The 16877-nt window shown below is 54.0% G+C and overlaps 1 protein-coding gene across 3 annotated transcripts in view; it reads left to right on the plus strand.

The window, feature by feature from the left end:
- Positions 1-16877, plus strand: part of LSS (lanosterol synthase) — a 45688-nt gene that overhangs the window by 6949 nt on the left and 21862 nt on the right. For all 3 annotated transcript variants that reach the window (XM_029068619.2, XM_039912496.1, XM_029068620.2), the window contains 6 exons: positions 2177-2298; positions 8167-8263; positions 9791-9926; positions 11630-11738; positions 13182-13300; positions 14614-14711. In XM_029068619.2, coding sequence (XP_028924452.1) covers positions 2177-2298; positions 8167-8263; positions 9791-9926; positions 11630-11738; positions 13182-13300; positions 14614-14711 — 681 coding nt within the window. The remainder of the gene's footprint in view (positions 1-2176; positions 2299-8166; positions 8264-9790; positions 9927-11629; positions 11739-13181; positions 13301-14613; positions 14712-16877) is intronic.

Below are 16877 nucleotides of genomic sequence, written 5' to 3' on the forward strand. Positions count from 1 at the left end.
GCTCGCGCGCTTTTAATCCCCATTTTACAGATGAGGGAACTGAGGCGCAGGGAAGTTAAGTGACTCGCCCACGGCCACACAGCCGACAGGTGGCCGAGCTGGGATTCGAACTCATGACCTCCGACCCCAAAGCCCCCACGCTCTCTCCGCTGAGCCGCGCTGCGTTCGACACACTTTAAGCGCTTCAACGGATGCCGTAGCAGACACGGACACGTGACTGCAGGCACAACTCGCGATACAACCGTAATTTGTTTCTTGAAAGTGTGCCTGGAATGTTTTGTTTTTTTTTTTAATCTGGTATTTTTTTTAAGCGCTTACTACGTGCCAGGTAGCGTGCTAAGCACTACTGTGACGTTTTCTGATGCTAAACCTCTCGCTGTACCTCAGCCTCGTCTATCTCATTCATTCATTCATTCAATGGTATCTATTGAGCGCTCACTACGTGCAGAGCCCTGGACTAAGCGCTCGGGACGAACGGGTCGGCAACGGATAGGGACGGTCCCCGCCGTCGGACGGGCTCGCGGTCCGATCGGGGGAGACGGACGGACGAGAACGATGGCGCTGAAGGGAGTCGAGGGGAAGGACGTCTCGTGAAAACGATGGCGGCTAAATAGAACGGAGGCGACGGACGGCTCGTTAACAGAATGAATAGGGTGACGAGAGTACAGACGGTCGAGCGGACGGGTACGGTGCCGAGGGGACGGGAAGGGGGGGGGGGGGAGGAGCGGAGGCGGATGGGGGGAAAAGAGGGTTCGGCCGCGGAGAGGTGAAGGGGGGGCGGCGGAGGGAGTAGAGGGAGAAGGGGAGCCCGGTCCGGGAAGGCCTCTCGGAGGAGGTGAGTTTGAAGTAGGGTTTCGAAGGGGGGAAGAGAATCGCCACCGACCTCTCGCCCACCTCCTGTCCCTGGCCTGGAACCCCCTCCCTCCTCACAGCAGACGGATCATTACCGTCCCCCGCTTCAGACCTTATCGAGGGCACGTCTCCTCCGAGAAGGCTTCCCCGACTAAGCCCTCCTCTCCTCCCACTCCCTTCTGCGTCGCTCTTACTCGCTCTTTCCTTCATCCTCCCTCCCATCCCCACAACGCACGTGCATATGTCTCTCATTTATTTATTTTCATTAACATCTGTCTCCCCCTCTAGACTGTGAGCTCTTCCTGGGCGGGGATGCGCCCGTTGTCATATTGTGCTCTCCCCCAGCGCTCTCAGCACAGGGCTCTGCGCGCCGTAAGCGTCCAATGAGTGCGATGGAGCGAACGGATGTTTTCCCGTAGACGCGCGTGCTATTTATAATCCGTTCCACCCCTCGGAAAACAAGGGAGATCCTACGTTGATAGTGGAGTCAGAGGGCGCGGGTTCTAATCGCGGCTCCGTCGCTCGTCGGCTGCGTGACCCCGGGCAGGTCGCTTAGCTTCTCTGTGCCTCGGTACCCTCATCTGTAAAATGGGGATTAAGACCGTGAGCCCCGCGTGGGACAGCCTGATCACCCCGTGTCCACCCCGGCGCTTAGAAGAGTGCTCGGCACGTAGTAGGGGCTTGACAGATGCCGTCGTCATTATTGGGATAGTATTCGTTAAGCACTTACTATGTGCCCGGCATTTTTCTAAGCGCCGGAGTAGACACAAGGTGATCAGGTTGTCCCCCGTGGGGCTCACGGTCCTAATTCCCATTTTTTACAGATGGGGGAACGGAGGCACAGAGAGGTTAAGCGACTTGCGCAAAGTCACACAGCTGACGGAAACGGAAGGAGCTGGCTTTTGATCCCGGATCCGCTACTTGTCCGTGTGACCTTGGGCAAATCACACCATTTGTCTGTGCCTCGGTTACCGCGGCTGTAAAATGGGGATCGAGACTGCGAGCCCCATGTGGGACGGGGACTGTGTCCGACTTGGTTATCATACGTCCACCCCGGCACTCGGTGTGGTGCCTGGCACGTAGTAAGTGCTTAACCCATATCGTTAAAAGAAAAATGGGGCTTGAGTTGTGTCTGTCCTGTTCATCGTGTATCTCCACCAGCACTTAGAACAGCGCTCGGCACGTACTAAGCACTTGACAGATGCCACAACCTAAATTATCACCACTGTCGTCGGGGACTGCCTTCCACCTACGAAAACAGCGGCGAAGGGTTTGATTCTTCCAAATGGAATGTCGATTTCTTTTTGCTTTTTAATTCTCTTAGGCATGTCGAGGACAAGTCTACGGTGTTCGGGACAGCCTTGAGCTACACCTCCCTGAGAATCCTGGGGGTCGGCCCCGACGATCCGGATTTGGTCCGAGCGAGAAACAACCTTCACGGCAAAGGTCGGCGCGTCGGTGGCGACCTCGGTTTGATTATTTTTTGAGGGTGCTGCTGTTTGATGTTGGAGTTTTTTCAGAATGAATCTGAAACAGTTTTAGGAAGTAGGCAGTTGTAGTTCAACAAGGCCTCGTGATTCCCCCGTTCGGGGGAGGTGACCCGCGTTAGAAACGGCTAGATCCCAGTTAGCCGTGTTGGCTGATGCTGTGAAAAAATAGAGTGCTGAGTGAAAGAAACCGAAAGGTTGGTGGTTCGTGCCCACCCGGGGACGAGGAGTCTTGTGAGAAGCAGCGTGGCTCAGGGGAAGGAGCCTGGGCTCCGGAGCCAGAGGTCGTGAGTTCGACTCCCGGCCCTGCCGCTTGTCAGCTGCGGGCAAGGCGCTTGACCTCTCGGTCCCCTCGCCGGTAAAATGGGGATCAGAAGCGTGTGAGCCCCACGGGGGACGACCTGATGACCCTGTATCTCCCCCAGCGCTTAGAACGGTGCTCGGCACCTGGTGAGCGCTTAACAAGTACCGACATCGTTATCATTAAAGAACGATGGACAGAATGTCGCTTACCGTGGAAGAGAAGTAAAGATATTATTAATACGTTCCCTAGATTAAAAAGTATTGACCGAAACAGTGCGAACGTATTAAAAAAGCAAAACAGTGATAATAAACCTTGCTAGGTGAGCAGATGGCCAGGTCTCTGCACCAACGAGCAGTCAACTGGTGGCATTTATTGAGCGCTTACCGTGTGCGGAGCACTGTGCCGAGCGCTTAGGAGAGGACGGTACGACAGAGTTGGCGGGCACATTCCCTGTCCTCAAGGAGCTTGCTCAGTTATGCTTTTTAAGTGTGCGTGTAAGTGTAATTTTCCTAGTGTTATCTTTTGCATTCTGTTGAGCGGACAGGCCCTCCGTGCTACCATTCGAGAGAGCGATCAGTCACGTTTATCGAGCTTACCGTTTGCAGGGCACCGTGCTTAAAGCTCGGGAAGAATGCAGTGTAACAGAGTTGGTAGGCACAGTTCCTGCCCACGAGGACCGGAGGGTGAATAAAGGGAGCAAATCGATGGATTCATTCGTTCGATAGTATTTATTGAGCGCGCACTAGGTGCAGAGCGCTGCATTAAGCGCTTGGAATATGCACGTCGGCAACAGATAGAGACGGTCCCTGCCCTTCGACGGGCTCACGGTCTAATGGGGGGAGTCGGACGGACAAGAACAATAGCAACAAATGGAATCGAGGGGAAGAACGGCTCATTGGAAAGCGCAAGGACGACACGGAAGGGAGCGGGAGAGGAGGAGACGGGGGCTTCGACGGGGGAGGCCTCTTTCTTGGAGGAGATGTGCTCCGAAGGGGAGGAGAGCCTTCCTCTGTCGGATATGAAGAGGGAGGGTGTTCCAGGCCAGGGGCGGGACGCGGGCGAGGGGTCGGCGACGAGGCAGATGAGCTCGAGGTACGTCAGTAGGTTGGCGTGAGGAGGAGCAGAGCGTGCGGGCTGGGAGCGAGTAGGTAATCGGGGAGGTAGGGTAGGAGAGGGCGAGGTGATGGAGGGCTTTAAAGCTGGCGGTGAGGAGTCGCTCTTTGATGTGGATGGGCAACCGGTGGAAGCGCTCGAGGAGAAACGTGGGCTGAACGTGAATCACTGTTTTGTACTCTCCCGGGTGCTTAGTACAGTGCTCCGCACCTAGCGAGCGCTCAGTAGGTACGATCGATCGGTGGAGTGGTTTTGTAGAAAAATGATCCGGGCGGCAGAGGTGAAGGAATCGATCCAGCAGTCTGGAGGACGGCAGTGGGGAGAGACTGGAGCTAGGGAGGTCAGCAGGGACCCAGATGCAGCAGTTAAGGTAGGACAGAGTAAGTGCTGGGATCAATAATAATGATCGCAGTGCTGGTATTTGTTAAGCGCTTACTCTGCGCAGAGCACTGTTCTAAGGGCTGGGGGAGACACAAGGGAATCAGGTTGTCCCACGTGGGGCTCACGGTCTCAGTCCCCATTTTACCGACGAGGTACCCGGGGCACAGGGAAGTGAAGTGACTTGCCCACCGTCACACAGCCGACAGGTGGCGGACCCGGGATTCGAACCCATGCCCTCCGACTCCGAAGCCCGGGCTCTTTCCGCCGAGCCGCGCCTAACATAGTAGCAGTTTGGGCGGAGGGGGAAGGGCAGATTTTAGCGATGTTGGGAGGGTCGGAACGGACGGGATTCGGTGACAGATCGATCGTGGGGGGTCGCGTGAGAGGGGAGTCTGAGGATAACACCCAGATCATGGGCTGTGAGACAGGGAGGATGGTGGGGCCGTCTACGGTGATGGGAAGGTCAGAGGGAGGACGGGGTTTGGGCGGGAAGAAAGGAGTTCTGTCCGCTCTGGCATCTATGCAAAATTACAATTTTGCACCCCTTCAGAATACTGGAGGAGGAGAGAAAGAGAAGTCCGGAAACCATCTCCACTGAGAGGATGCCCTAAGAAGGGATACCGGAATTAAAATTCGATAGGCTTATCTTGAAAGAGCGCTGAAGAAAAGCTGTATGAGGGATCTTGCCGGACTGGGCCAGTGGCCTAGTTCCCTTCTGTGTAATCTTCCCATCCTCGGTGGTGTTGACTCAGAGAGACTCCAAGTTGCAGTTGTTTTGCCTCCACCTCACTGAGGTAGCCGGCGGGGAAAAAGGCAAGGGAGAGAGCTGTAAAATTGAACGGGAACTCCGCTCCCCCCCTACCCTGTCAACGACTCGGGGAGGGCGGGAGGAGAGTGTGAGGAAATGGGCCTGCTGGAGAAGGAATCCCACATCTGGCTGGGCCTCCCGGAGCCATCCGGATTCTGCTTCCGATAAATCAGACCTTTCGTCCCTAAGGATAATTACGGTGTTTGTTGGGCGCTTTATGTGTGCCGGGCACTGAACTAAGCGCTGGGGAAGATACAAGATGACTGGGTCAGACACAAGTCCCTGTCCCGCCTGGGGCTCACAGGTGAGGTAACTGATGCCCAGAGAAGTGACGTGGCTTGCCCGAGGTCACACAGCAGACCCGTGGCGGAGACGGGACTGGAATCCAGGTCCTCCGATTCCCAGGCCCGGGCTCTTTCCGTCAAGCCACCCTGCTTCTTGTCGCGTTCTCCCACCTCCCGCCTTCTCCTACCCGCTTTAGGTTTAAACTGTTATCGCTGGACCCAGACTTTCAGGGGATTTTCCGGGAATTGGAGAGGATTAAAAGGGGGAAACAGACAATTTTGAGCCCTCACTCGGTTCGTAATGAAGTAAAAACGTAAAATGCTTTGACTCTCTACCAGAAATCTGTAGGTAAAGATTGGCGGTGATGAGATTGAAAATATTCTTTTCGGTCTGGAGATTCGTTTCTAATCATTAGAATGACACGAGCGGTAGCGTTGCCGGTCTCATTCTGGAGAGATGAGGAAGTTAGAAAATAAGTCCCATCGAACTTGTAAGTCCATCCCCCTGTTTCAGTGTATTCCATTTTCATGTAATAACCCGTTTTCCCCACCACCCTTCTATATGTTTGTGAGGTGCGGCTTAAACCGTACGTTACGGGCAGTTCGCCAACCTACGACCTAGAAAGACGATTTATCCGGAGCCCGGTTAATACTCTTTTCACCTCTTTTATTTAACGTGTCCACGATGTGATCTGGTTTCTTCGGATTCTTAAAATGATTCGATCGTGAGGGTGAGAAGGTGGGCCGGATGCCGTCCCCCCTCTTTCCCTCCGCCCCTCCCCCTCTCCCTTCCCCTCCCCTCGGCACTGTGCCCGTCCGCTCGGTCGTGTATATTTTGCTCACCCTATTTATTTCGTTAATGAGCCGTACAGCCCCTTGATTCCATTTATTGCTGTTGTTTTAACGAGATGCCCGTCCCCTCGGTTCTACTTTATTGCTATAGTTTTCGTCTGCCGGTCTCCCCCGATTAGACCGTGAGTCCGTCAGTGGGCAGGGCCTGTCTCTATCTGTTGCCGATCTGCCCATCCCAAGCGCTTAGTCCAGTGCTCTGCACATAGTAAGCGCCCAGTAAATACTAGCGAATGAATGGATGAACGGGTTGAGTCCGGGTTCCATCCAAGCCAGGATCCCTCGTCGACCGTGGCAACAGGATCCTCGGAGGACGTTTGGTGACGATGGTTATCATCAGTGGGATTTGTTGAGCACTTCCTCTGCCGAGATGGATTTCACCATCTAGAGGTGGTGGTTCTCTCAGAATGGTTCCTAAGGTTCTAACCTCTCCCCCCGTTTCACTGGCTTTCCCTCTCGTTACCCATTATAGATCACTCTTCTTGACCCTGTTAAATACCTGCAGCCTGGACAAATTCCTCTGCTCACAGATTGCATCTGCGGACCCTCAGCCGTGTGAAATGTTCTCTCTCGTCGCTTCCGCATCTACCGCCTTCCAGTGGGCGCGTCCTCGGCCTTCCTGGACGCGAAACGCGATGAACGAGCGTTTCAGGTTCTCCCTGTCTTTAGCTTTCGTGATTTCGTAAACTCTTTGCATCACGAAGCCTTTCATAACTGAGATTTCAGTTTATGAGTAGGCGTATTTAGAACAGGGCTCTCCACGTACCAACGGGTGCGCGGGACAGCATTTTCTAAGCCGCCGTGGGTTTTCTCCGTCTCGGCCCCGGCCGAAAAGGAAGAACTCCTTTTCCCCCACCTAAACTCTGTCCTCCTCCTGACTTTCCCATCACCGTAGACGGCACCGTCGTCGTCTCCGTCTCACGAGCCCTAACCTTGGCGTTATCTTCGGCTCTTCTCTCTCATTCGCCCCACATATTCAGTCACCGCATCCTGACGGTGTAACCTTTAAGCTCTTAGTAGAGTGCTCTGCGCACAGCAGGCGCTCAGGAAACGTGATCGATTGATTCGCAGCATTGCTAAAATCCGCCCTTTCCTCGCCATCCAGACTGCGACCGTGTGATCGAGCAGGTATCCTCTCCCCCCTCGAATGCTGCGTCGGCATCTTTGTTGACCTCCTTATTCCCCCCGCTCCGGTCCGTACCTCACTCTGCCGTCCGGATCGTTTGTCTACGAAACTCTTCAGTCCGAGTATTCCCCGCTCCTCACGTGGTTCCGGGGGCGGCCCGTCCACCTCCACGTTATACCGAAATTCCTTCCCGTCGACTTTCAAGCGGTGAATCGCCGACCCCCTCCTATCTCTCCTTGCCTCTCTCCTACTTCATTTCAGCCCACACGCTCTGCTCCTCTAACGCCAGCCAACTCCCTGTACCTCAGTCTCGTCTGTCTCGCCGGCGATCCCTCGCCCGAGTCCCGCCTTTAGCCTGGAACGCCTTCCCTCCTCTTATCTGACAGGTGGTCACTCTCCCCACCTTCAAAAATCCTTCTAAGACCACATGTCCAAGAGGCCTCCCCCCCCCCAGACTGTAAGCTCACTGCGGGCGAGGAATGTGCTTCTTGTCGTATCGTGCTCTCCCAGGTGCTTAGTAGAGTGCTCTGCACACACTGAGTGCTCAGTAAATACGATTGAATGAACGAAGTCCCCGTCTCCTTTTCTCTCACTCCCTTTTCAACTGCCCTTGCGCTTGAATTTGCGCCCTTTATTCACCCCTCCCTCAGCCCACAGCGCTTGTGTACGGGCCCGTAATCTATGTATTTATGTTAATGTCTGTCTCCCCGTCCGGACTGTCAACTTGTTCTGGGGCGGGGAATGTGCCTGCCGACTCTGTTACTTCGTACTCCCCCAGGCGCTTAGTTCAGTGCTCTGCGCACGGCGGATGCCCGGTAGATGCCTGACGGATGGGTCCGTTGGACGTAGGTTAAGAGGAGAGCAGCCGTCGGCTGGGTGACGATGGGAGGGCCCCCGTCCTCCCCCGTCCCCGACCCCGGTGAGCTTCACTAATGGGTCTCGATTTTGTCTCTCCTTTCCAGGAGGTGCCGTCGGTATCCCTTCGTGGGGTAAATTCTGGTTGGCCATCCTGAACGTTTACAGCTGGGAAGGATTGAACACCCTCTTTCCTGAAATGTGGTGCGCATGAATTTCAACCGATATTTATTCGCCTGCTTTCATCGTGGTATTTGCTAAGTCCTTTACGACGGGTCCAGCACCGTTCCGAGCACTGGGGGAGATACAGGTTAATCAGGTTGGACCCTGCCCCACCTAGGGCTCACAGGTCTTACTCGGCGTGAGGGAGAACAAGCGTCGGATCGCTCTTTCACAGGTGAGGAAATCGAGGCACGGCGAAGTTAAGTGACTTGCCCAAGATCAGCCAGTCGGTCGTCACTCGGTCATTCGGGTTCACTGAGCGCTTACCGTAGGCCGAGATCCGTACTGGAAAGAGCGCGGGCTCGGGAATCGGAGGACGTGGGTTCTGATCCCCGGCTCTGCCGCTTGTTGACTGCGTGACCCTGGGCAAGCCACTTCACTTCTCTGTGCCTCGGTTCCCTCAACTGGAAAATGGGGATTAAGACTGTGAGCCCCACGTGGGGACGACCTGATTACCTAGCTGTGTGAGTTTGGGCAAGTCACTTAACTTCTCAGTGCCTCAGTTCCCTCATCTGGAAAATGGGGATGAAGACCGTGAGCCCCACGTGGGACGACCTGATTCCCCCGTGCCTGCCCCGGCGCTTAGAACAGAGCTCGGCACATAGTAGCGCTTAACGAACACCGGCATCATTTTCACCCCACTGCCGTGGACAGCGCTCGGTACAGAGTAAGTGCTTAACAAATGCCATCCTTATCGTTACCGAGCGCTTGGGAGAGGACTGTATAACGTAAAACGGATAATGATGGTATTTGTTAAGCGTTTACTACGTGCCGAGCACCGTTACTAAGCGCCGGGGTAGGTTCAAGTTAATCAGGTTGGCGTACATGGGGCTCACAGTCTTAATCCCCATTTTTACAGAGGAGGTAACCGAGGCACAGAGGGGTTAAGCGACTTGCCCAAAGCCACACAGCCGACGAGCGGTGGAGCCGGTCGCTTCCCTGCCCGCGGCAAGCGCCCAGGAGACTAACGGCAGAGCCGGGATTGGGCCCGGGTCCTCCGACTCCCAGGCCCGTGCTCTTCCCTGAGAAGCAGCGTGCCTCGGTGGAGAGAGCCCGGCCTTGGGAGTCAGAGGACGTGGGTTCGTATCCCGACCCTGCCCCTTGTCAGCTGTGTGACTGTGGCCGAGTCACTTGACCTCTCTGGGCCTCAGTTCCCTCATCTGGAAAACGGGGCTGAAGACTGTGACCCTCACGTGGGACAACGTGATTACCCTGCACCTACCGCGGCGCTCGGAACAGTGCGCGGCACATAGTAAGCGCTCAACAAATACCAACATCATTATTATTCCCACTAGGCCACGCCGCTCCTCTGCCGTTTCAGCTCGGGCCGGAGCCGCTCCCTCTTCTCGGAGTGGCGTGGGTCACGCCCGGGCCCCCTTTCACCTCAGGTTTCAGCCCGCTCAGGGCGCGCCGGTAGTTGGAGAGGCGATGGCCCGTGTCTGCGAGGGAACGGCCCTTTTTCCCACGCGATCGGATCGCTCTCACACGCTCACTGTCCACCTTTTGCAGGCTGTTTCCCGACTGGGCCCCCGCCCACCCCTCAACGCTGTGGTGTCACTGTCGGCAGGTCTATCTCCCCATGAGCTACTGCTACGCAACGCGGCTAGCTGCCAAAGAAGATGAACTGGTTCAGAGTCTCCGACAGGTGAACTCCATCCCCGGGCTCTCTCCGTCCTTTAACCCGATGAACGTTTCGACGTTCGCTCTTTCGATTCGATAGTCGCGGGCTAGTTCACCCCGAGATGATGCCGGAGAAGGGAAGGTGAATTCCTCTGTCCCAGTCGACGCTTCTCAGCCGGCGATCCTTTCCGCGGAATCCGACCGTAATAACTGGGATCGTTATGGAACGGAGCTCGCTAGAGCGTAAATGCGTTGGGAGATTGCATTCTTTCAATGGACGTCAGTGTCTCCCCAAATAATAATAATGACAACGTTGGTATTTGTTAGGCGCTTGCTATGTGCAGAGCACTGTTGTGAGCGCTGGGGTAGACCCGGGGGAATCAGGTTGTCTCGCGTGGGGCTCACGGTCTCAATCCCCGTTTCACAGATGAGGTAGCTGAGGCACAGAGAAGTTGAGCGCCCTGCCCACAATCACACGGCTTCGAATAATTAGGCTCCCAAGCCTGAGAGTGAGTTTGAGACGCCCTCGTTGTTATTTGATGGCGGTAATGTCAAGGCCGCTAAAATATCACCGAAGTTTATGGCGGGGCCGTTGGATTAGGCAGGAAGACACCAGGGCGGGTAATTAAAAGCGAATCGTTCCCATCTGCGGCGTGCACTCGGTTTTCCTCTAACGGGGAAGGTTGAAGTGTCGATGAGCCACGTAATAAGGAAAACTTGATGGGTGCCTCTGATATCGCAGCCTTTCAGACCGACGGATGTTCCCTGATACCCTGATGGTGTAGGGAGGACCGATGTGGTCTAAAACCCAGGGTGCCATCCAAAGACAAAGTACCGTCTTTGCTGGCATAATTGCCTTCAGTGCAGAATTCCTCCCTCCGACCCCCCCCCTCCCCCCCCCCCAATTTCCGAGAAGGAAATAAAACGTCTCTTTTTGGTTTCTTTCGCAAAACAAAAACCGCCAGTTGTCCGCAGACGATAACAGGGCAAGTCGAGGTTTAAAAAAGAAAGGGAAGGGCAGAGTGCTGTAATGCCTTAGAGCGGGTTTATACTGGGGAGGGAGAGTTTCGTTTTTAAAACCGGCTGCACTTGGAGTCAGGAAGAGTGCCTGATATATAATACTGTATTTGTTCAGCCCTTCCTGTGTGCCGAGCACCGTTCTAAGCGCTGGGGTCGACACGGGGTCGTCAGGTCGTCCCACGTGAGGCTCACGGTTAATCCCCATTTTACAGAGGAGGTCACTGAGGCCCAGAGAAGTGAAGTGACCCGCCCACAGTCACACGGCTGACGCGCGGCAGAGCCGGGCGTCGAACCCACGGCCCCTGACTCCGAAGCCCGGGCTCTTTCCACTGAGCCCCGCTGCTTCCTGCCCGTGCGGCACTTGGGAGAGTGCGGTAGACGTGGTAAACGCCATCTCGAATTCTTCCCTTTTTTTCCTCCAACTCCCCCTACTGCTCTACTTCCTCCCATTTTAGCCCCTCTCCTACTTCGGCGTTGCAAAACTTTGCAAAAAGCGGGGCATTTATCTGACTCCGCTACGGTATTATTTTGAATGCCTTTAAGGTTATCTGGTGAAGTTAGGATAAAGTGAGTGAAATTCGAAGTCACTCTTTTGGTCCCACAGATGAGTCTGCTGGATTTCAGTGAGAGCAGGGTCAGTTCCTTCCGGTGGCGGCCGACGCACGGACGTGAATTTGCACTGTTTTTAGAACGTTTTCTTTCTTGTAGGAACTCTACATCCAGGACTATTCCAGCATCGATTGGCCAGCCCAGAGAAATAACATAGCATCCTGTGATAAGTACACACCGCACAGCTGGCTGCTTACGGTCGTTTATGGTGGGTAGTCCCTTGACCGGATCGTGTCACCTGAGGTTTCCTAGACGTGCTACTTCGTACGCTTCATCTCCTTTACTGCTTCTAAAGGGAGCCGTAGAGACTGACCTCTTCCCTCCCTTTCCGGGAGGCAGATGCGCGTGCCAGCGGACGGCGTCGATTGGAACGTGTCCCCGATGCTTCTAATTGAGCCGCTAAAAGCGGGCGAAGAGATGGGGCCGTTAAAGACGTAGGTCGGGGGGGGGGGGGGGGGGAAAGGAAAGAATAATTTCCCGTTGCCCAGTCGCATCGGTCATGGTATTTATGGCTACGTGCAGAGTGCTGTACTGACCGCGTGTCGTCTGCCGGGCTCCGGACTTTCAGCAGAGTGTGAGACCTGCTCTTCATGGAGGATACTGCGGTTCAGCCTGACCCTAACCTCCTCTGTCACTCAAACACCAACCTGGAGTTTGGAAATCTCGAATGAAAACCCCTCATTAGAATGAAATATTAACGTGAGGAGAAGCAAATCCCTACTATCTTTCTCGACTGTAGAACGGGGAAATGTTCCTCCTCGTTCACCGAGGGAGGGAACGTTGTCTGCCAACCCTGCTGTATCATACTCTCCCAAGCACAGAGTGAGCGCTCAGTAAATATCATTAACGCTGCTGCTGATGGAGAGGTTAAGGTCGCGTTACGCTCTGTGTCCACTTGGCCCACGTTAATAGTCCGAACAGGAAGATGGGAAGAATCAGAGCCTGTTAAAGTGGGAGGTCTTAGAGCGACGGCGGCTGTCGCCTCCAAGCGATTTAATTTTCCCCCTGTCAGCTCTCGTCCCTAGTTCCCCGCCAGAGGGGCAGTTCCTTTTCGTTACGGCCCTCGTTCCCAGTTCTTACGACGTTTCGCTCTCCCCCGTGCCGTAGTCATCTCCCTTGCCGTGGGATCGGTTGACCCTGTATCCCTCACCGCGACCACTGCACCGAAGTTAGGGAACGAGACCTTGAATTCCATCCAAGTGTAGAGCGTCCTCCCGTGAAGCGAGCGTGGCGATCGTCCAAAGCCCGGCGTTCCGGGGAACTCGGACCCGTTGTACTCCCCCAGTCCGAAGCCACGCGCGTCTCCGGAAGCCGCGTCTTCCAACCCCTTGGTTTGCCGTTACCGGACACCCTCTCGTTGTCGGGCGGACGTTTCTTGATTCCCTCAGACCACCCTAGCCGACGTGGGCGGCGAAAACACGTGTTTTGTCAGAAGCGAAGTCCTGTTGCCTTTGGCCTGGCAACCGCTTTGACCGCCGTCTTCTGTTTTCCCTGAATTGCTTCCAAGAAACCCGGCTGTAGTTTTGAAATAATTTGCCCACAGGAACTTTCCCGCGTCCGGGCCTCGGGGCGTCTTTTTTTCTATAGAGGCACGGAGATGGTCCGGGTCACAGTGGATGTATGTATCTCTCTCTCTCTCTTCTCATTCCAGCGATACTTAACCTGTACGAAACCCACCACATTTCCAGTTTGAGGAAGCGAGCCATCGTCAAGCTGTATGACCACATCCGGGCCGACGACAGGTTCACCAAGTGCATCAGCATCGGCCCGGTACGCGCCCGTCGAACCTGCCCCTCGGATGAGTCCTCCCCACGTCCGACCAGGAAATTCACTGGGGACCCCAGACTGGGCCAAGGGAGAGAGCCGCCCATCGGATGCAGATACTGGCGGTCGGAAGGACCTGGGTTCTAATCCCGGCTCCGCTCCTTGGCCGCCGAGCGACCTGGGGCGAGTCGCCTCTCCGGGCCTCGCTTACCTCATCTGTAAAATGAGGATTAAGAGTGGGAGCCCCACGTGGGACAGGGACCGTGTCCGACCGAGAGCTTAGAACGGGGCTTGGCACATGGCGAGCGCTCAACCGATACCGTGATTATTATTATTATTGTGCAGCACAAAGCTGTGCTTTCTCACTTGTCTGTTTCGAAAGGATGCGGGACTCCTCAGTGCCTGCAGTTTATATCCGTCTCTCCTGTTCCGCTCTTCGGTTATCTGTTCTCAATGCAGCAGACCCTTTACTTTCTGAAAGTGCACCGCAGAACACAACAGCAAAGTTTGGCAAGGTTGAATTTTTTCTTTTTTTCTGGAAGAAAGAGTATAAGAGCCAGAAGGAAAGTGTTCTGGGCCCGGTCCCCGAAGCCTCAGTCATGTGGTCGCGGGAGGAGGAGGGAGAGGGTCTCGACTCTGCAGCCTCAAACGGACTTCTTTCAGCTACTCTCTAAATGTAAAGTCAAGAAGAACTAGGATGCTTTTGCTTGCCTCATCGAGAACCAGCAGAGAAGCAGCGCGGCTCAGCGGAAAGAGCCCGGGCCTAGGAGTCGGAGGTCATGGGTTCTCATCCCGGCTCCGCCACTTAGCGGCTGTGTGACTTTGGGCAGGTCACTTCACTTCTCCGGGCCTCAGTTCCCTCTTCTGTAAAATGGGCATGAAGACTTTGAGCCCCACGTGGGACAACCTGACCACCTCGTATCCCCCCGCCCCCCGCGCTTAGAACAGTGCTTTGCACATAGTTAGCGCTTAACAGAGACCGTGGTGGTGGTGGTTGTTATTAAGAACCGTGTGGGTTTGGAATTTAGTCTTTTTTCCTCGCTTGAGAAGAAATTGATTTTGCCTTGTGTGGAGTGGGCTGCTGAGTCTTTTCTCACTGGGACGTAATCCCTTTTTTATGCGTCATACTAGATCGGAAAATGATTTGATTACCAGGAAGATGCCAGGCGTGGGGTCGGTAGCCACTTCCCAAGGAATCAAACCCCTCGGCTTTCCAGATGCACGGAGGATACGATGAGCATTTTGCTCCAAGATACTCCACTCCCCTTACGAATTAAACCGACACTTACTAACGGTACCTCGGTTTCTCTCTCTCGCAGATTTCTAAGACCATTAACATGCTGGTCCGATGGTACGTGGACGGGTCAACTTCGTCGGTGTTCCAAGAACACGTCTCCAGGATTCCAGATTACCTGTGGTAAATTCCGATAAGAAAATGACGGGCTTGATGAGCAACGATCCCTTCGAGCCCCGAGATAACGCCTCTTATTGTGGATTCTGAAAGCCAGGTTCTTTCCCAGCTGCATTTATAAATGGGCCATACCACGTCGAGGACCTAAAGCTCTGTGGGTGCTCTGTAGCCCTTAGATCCATTTCATTGTAGACTCAACTCCATGGGAGGTCTGCTGCGGTGAAGCGGGAAAGTGCGTTGGAAGAATCTCAGGTTTTTCCACAGTAGTAGAGATGGATCATCCCCCTGGCTTTTTAATGTGTAGTTCTGAAATAAGTTCAAACATTGTATCCATCTGGCATCTTTGAGTACGGGGAAAATGGAAAGTCCTGAAGAGTATCAGGGGGTAAAGCTGTGGGTCTCGTGTAGCTGCAGTTAATTAATTACGGCGTTTGTTAAGTGCTTACTGCGTACCGAGCGCTGTACTGAGCATGTGGTAGATACAGTATAATCAGGTTGGACACAGCCCCTGTCCCACATGGGGCTCACAGGGTAAACAGGAAGGGGTAGGATTGAATCTCCATTTTACGGATGAGGAAACGGAGGCCCAGAGAAGTCAAGTGACTCGCCCAGAGTCACACAGCAAGCAAATGGTAGAGCCAGGATAGAACCCAGGACCTCTGACTCCCCGGCCCGTGCTCTTTTCGCTAGGAATCGCCGTTTCTTATAATCATGCAAGAGGATAGAGGAGTGGAAAGCGGTTACACAGGCATGGCGAGAGCCTAGAGCAAGATTTCTGTCTGTCCGGCGTGGTCGAATTTTCTTTTGAAGTGGGGTGGGCAGGCGTTTCCGTTAAGCCCGGAGCGTTTCCAGATATCCGTGTTTGAATTTGCCATTCTTATTCCCATTGTTGCCCTGAGTAATATATTACTGCGGAAGCAGTCTGGCCTAATGAAAAGAACAGCGGCCCGGGAGTCGGAAGACCTGGGTTCTTAATCCCAGTTCTGCCACTTGTCTGCTGCGTGACCTTGGAAAAATGACTTTTCTATGACCCAGTTTTGTCGTCCATAAAATGGGAATTGAATCCTACTCCCTTCCGTCCCTTGAGGAGAAAATGACTTCGCAGAAACCCAAGTTGGATAGGGAGGACCGAACAGTGGGGAAAACCCCCCAGAAAAGTAGGGGAGGGTGAGAAAGGTAAAAGGAAGAGAACAGTATTGGAAAGAGGAAAAGGAAGAAGAAAAAAAAAACATTGGGTAGAAGACAAGAAAAAGAAAAGGGAGGAAAGAAAGAGAAGAAACAAATGAAAAAATCCAGGAAATCTCAGGGGAAAGAACAGGAAGGAGGTGGGCATAAGGCAGATACTCAGGGCAGGGCAGAGCAAGTCGAGAAGAGGGATGATAGCGCACGGGTAAACGTGGGATAGTCTCGTGTGTCCAACCTGAATATCTTGATTCTATCTCAGGGCTTAGTTCAGTGCTTGGCACGTAGTAAGCGCTTAACAAATATTAGTATTATTATTACTAAATGCCTTATGCAGATCGGTAAACCAGGGTCTGGGAAAACGTGGAAGGAAAACGGTAACGTAGATGGGTACTTGCCGTCAAGGAGCCTATTTGCGACGGGAAGTAGACCCTTAGGGAGGAAAAAAGGCCAGACAGCGAGTTCTCAAAAACTTGAAAGGGAAACCTTTCAAGTGTATAGGCTGTACTAGCAGCGGGTGGAAAATCTTCCCGGTTGAGGAGAGGTCCCAGCGTCACAGTTTCTAATTCCTTCTCAGTGTCGTGACTCGGATAAAGATACTTGTGCTCTGGGTTTCCTCTGTCCCTCAGCCCTCTCTGCGGAGTCCAGTATGTCCCGCAGAACAAGTCTCCCCGATCCTCGAATTAGAATCCTCGGGGATCGGCATCCTGTGGTTCATGGATCATCTGCTCTCTTGCGTGGACTCGCTATTTTCCAACTACCCTCTTCTCTCTGCCACACGTTTTTCTTTGACTTTTCAGGCTTTGGGTTCTCTCCCAAGTCTCCCTGTCCTGCTCCTGGATTGTGTCCTCTCCTCACCTGTCGTTCGTATTTTCTCTTTTCTTTTCCTCGCACGTTGACCCGTGTGCTGTCGACCCTCTTCTTGACTTGCTGTGCCCTGCCCTGAGTATCTGCCCTATGCCCTCCTGCTTCCTGTTCTTTCCCCTGAGA

The sequence above is a fragment of the Ornithorhynchus anatinus genome, chromosome 7, assembly GCF_004115215.2.
Source record: "Ornithorhynchus anatinus isolate Pmale09 chromosome 7, mOrnAna1.pri.v4, whole genome shotgun sequence".
NCBI lineage: Eukaryota > Metazoa > Chordata > Mammalia > Monotremata > Ornithorhynchidae > Ornithorhynchus > Ornithorhynchus anatinus.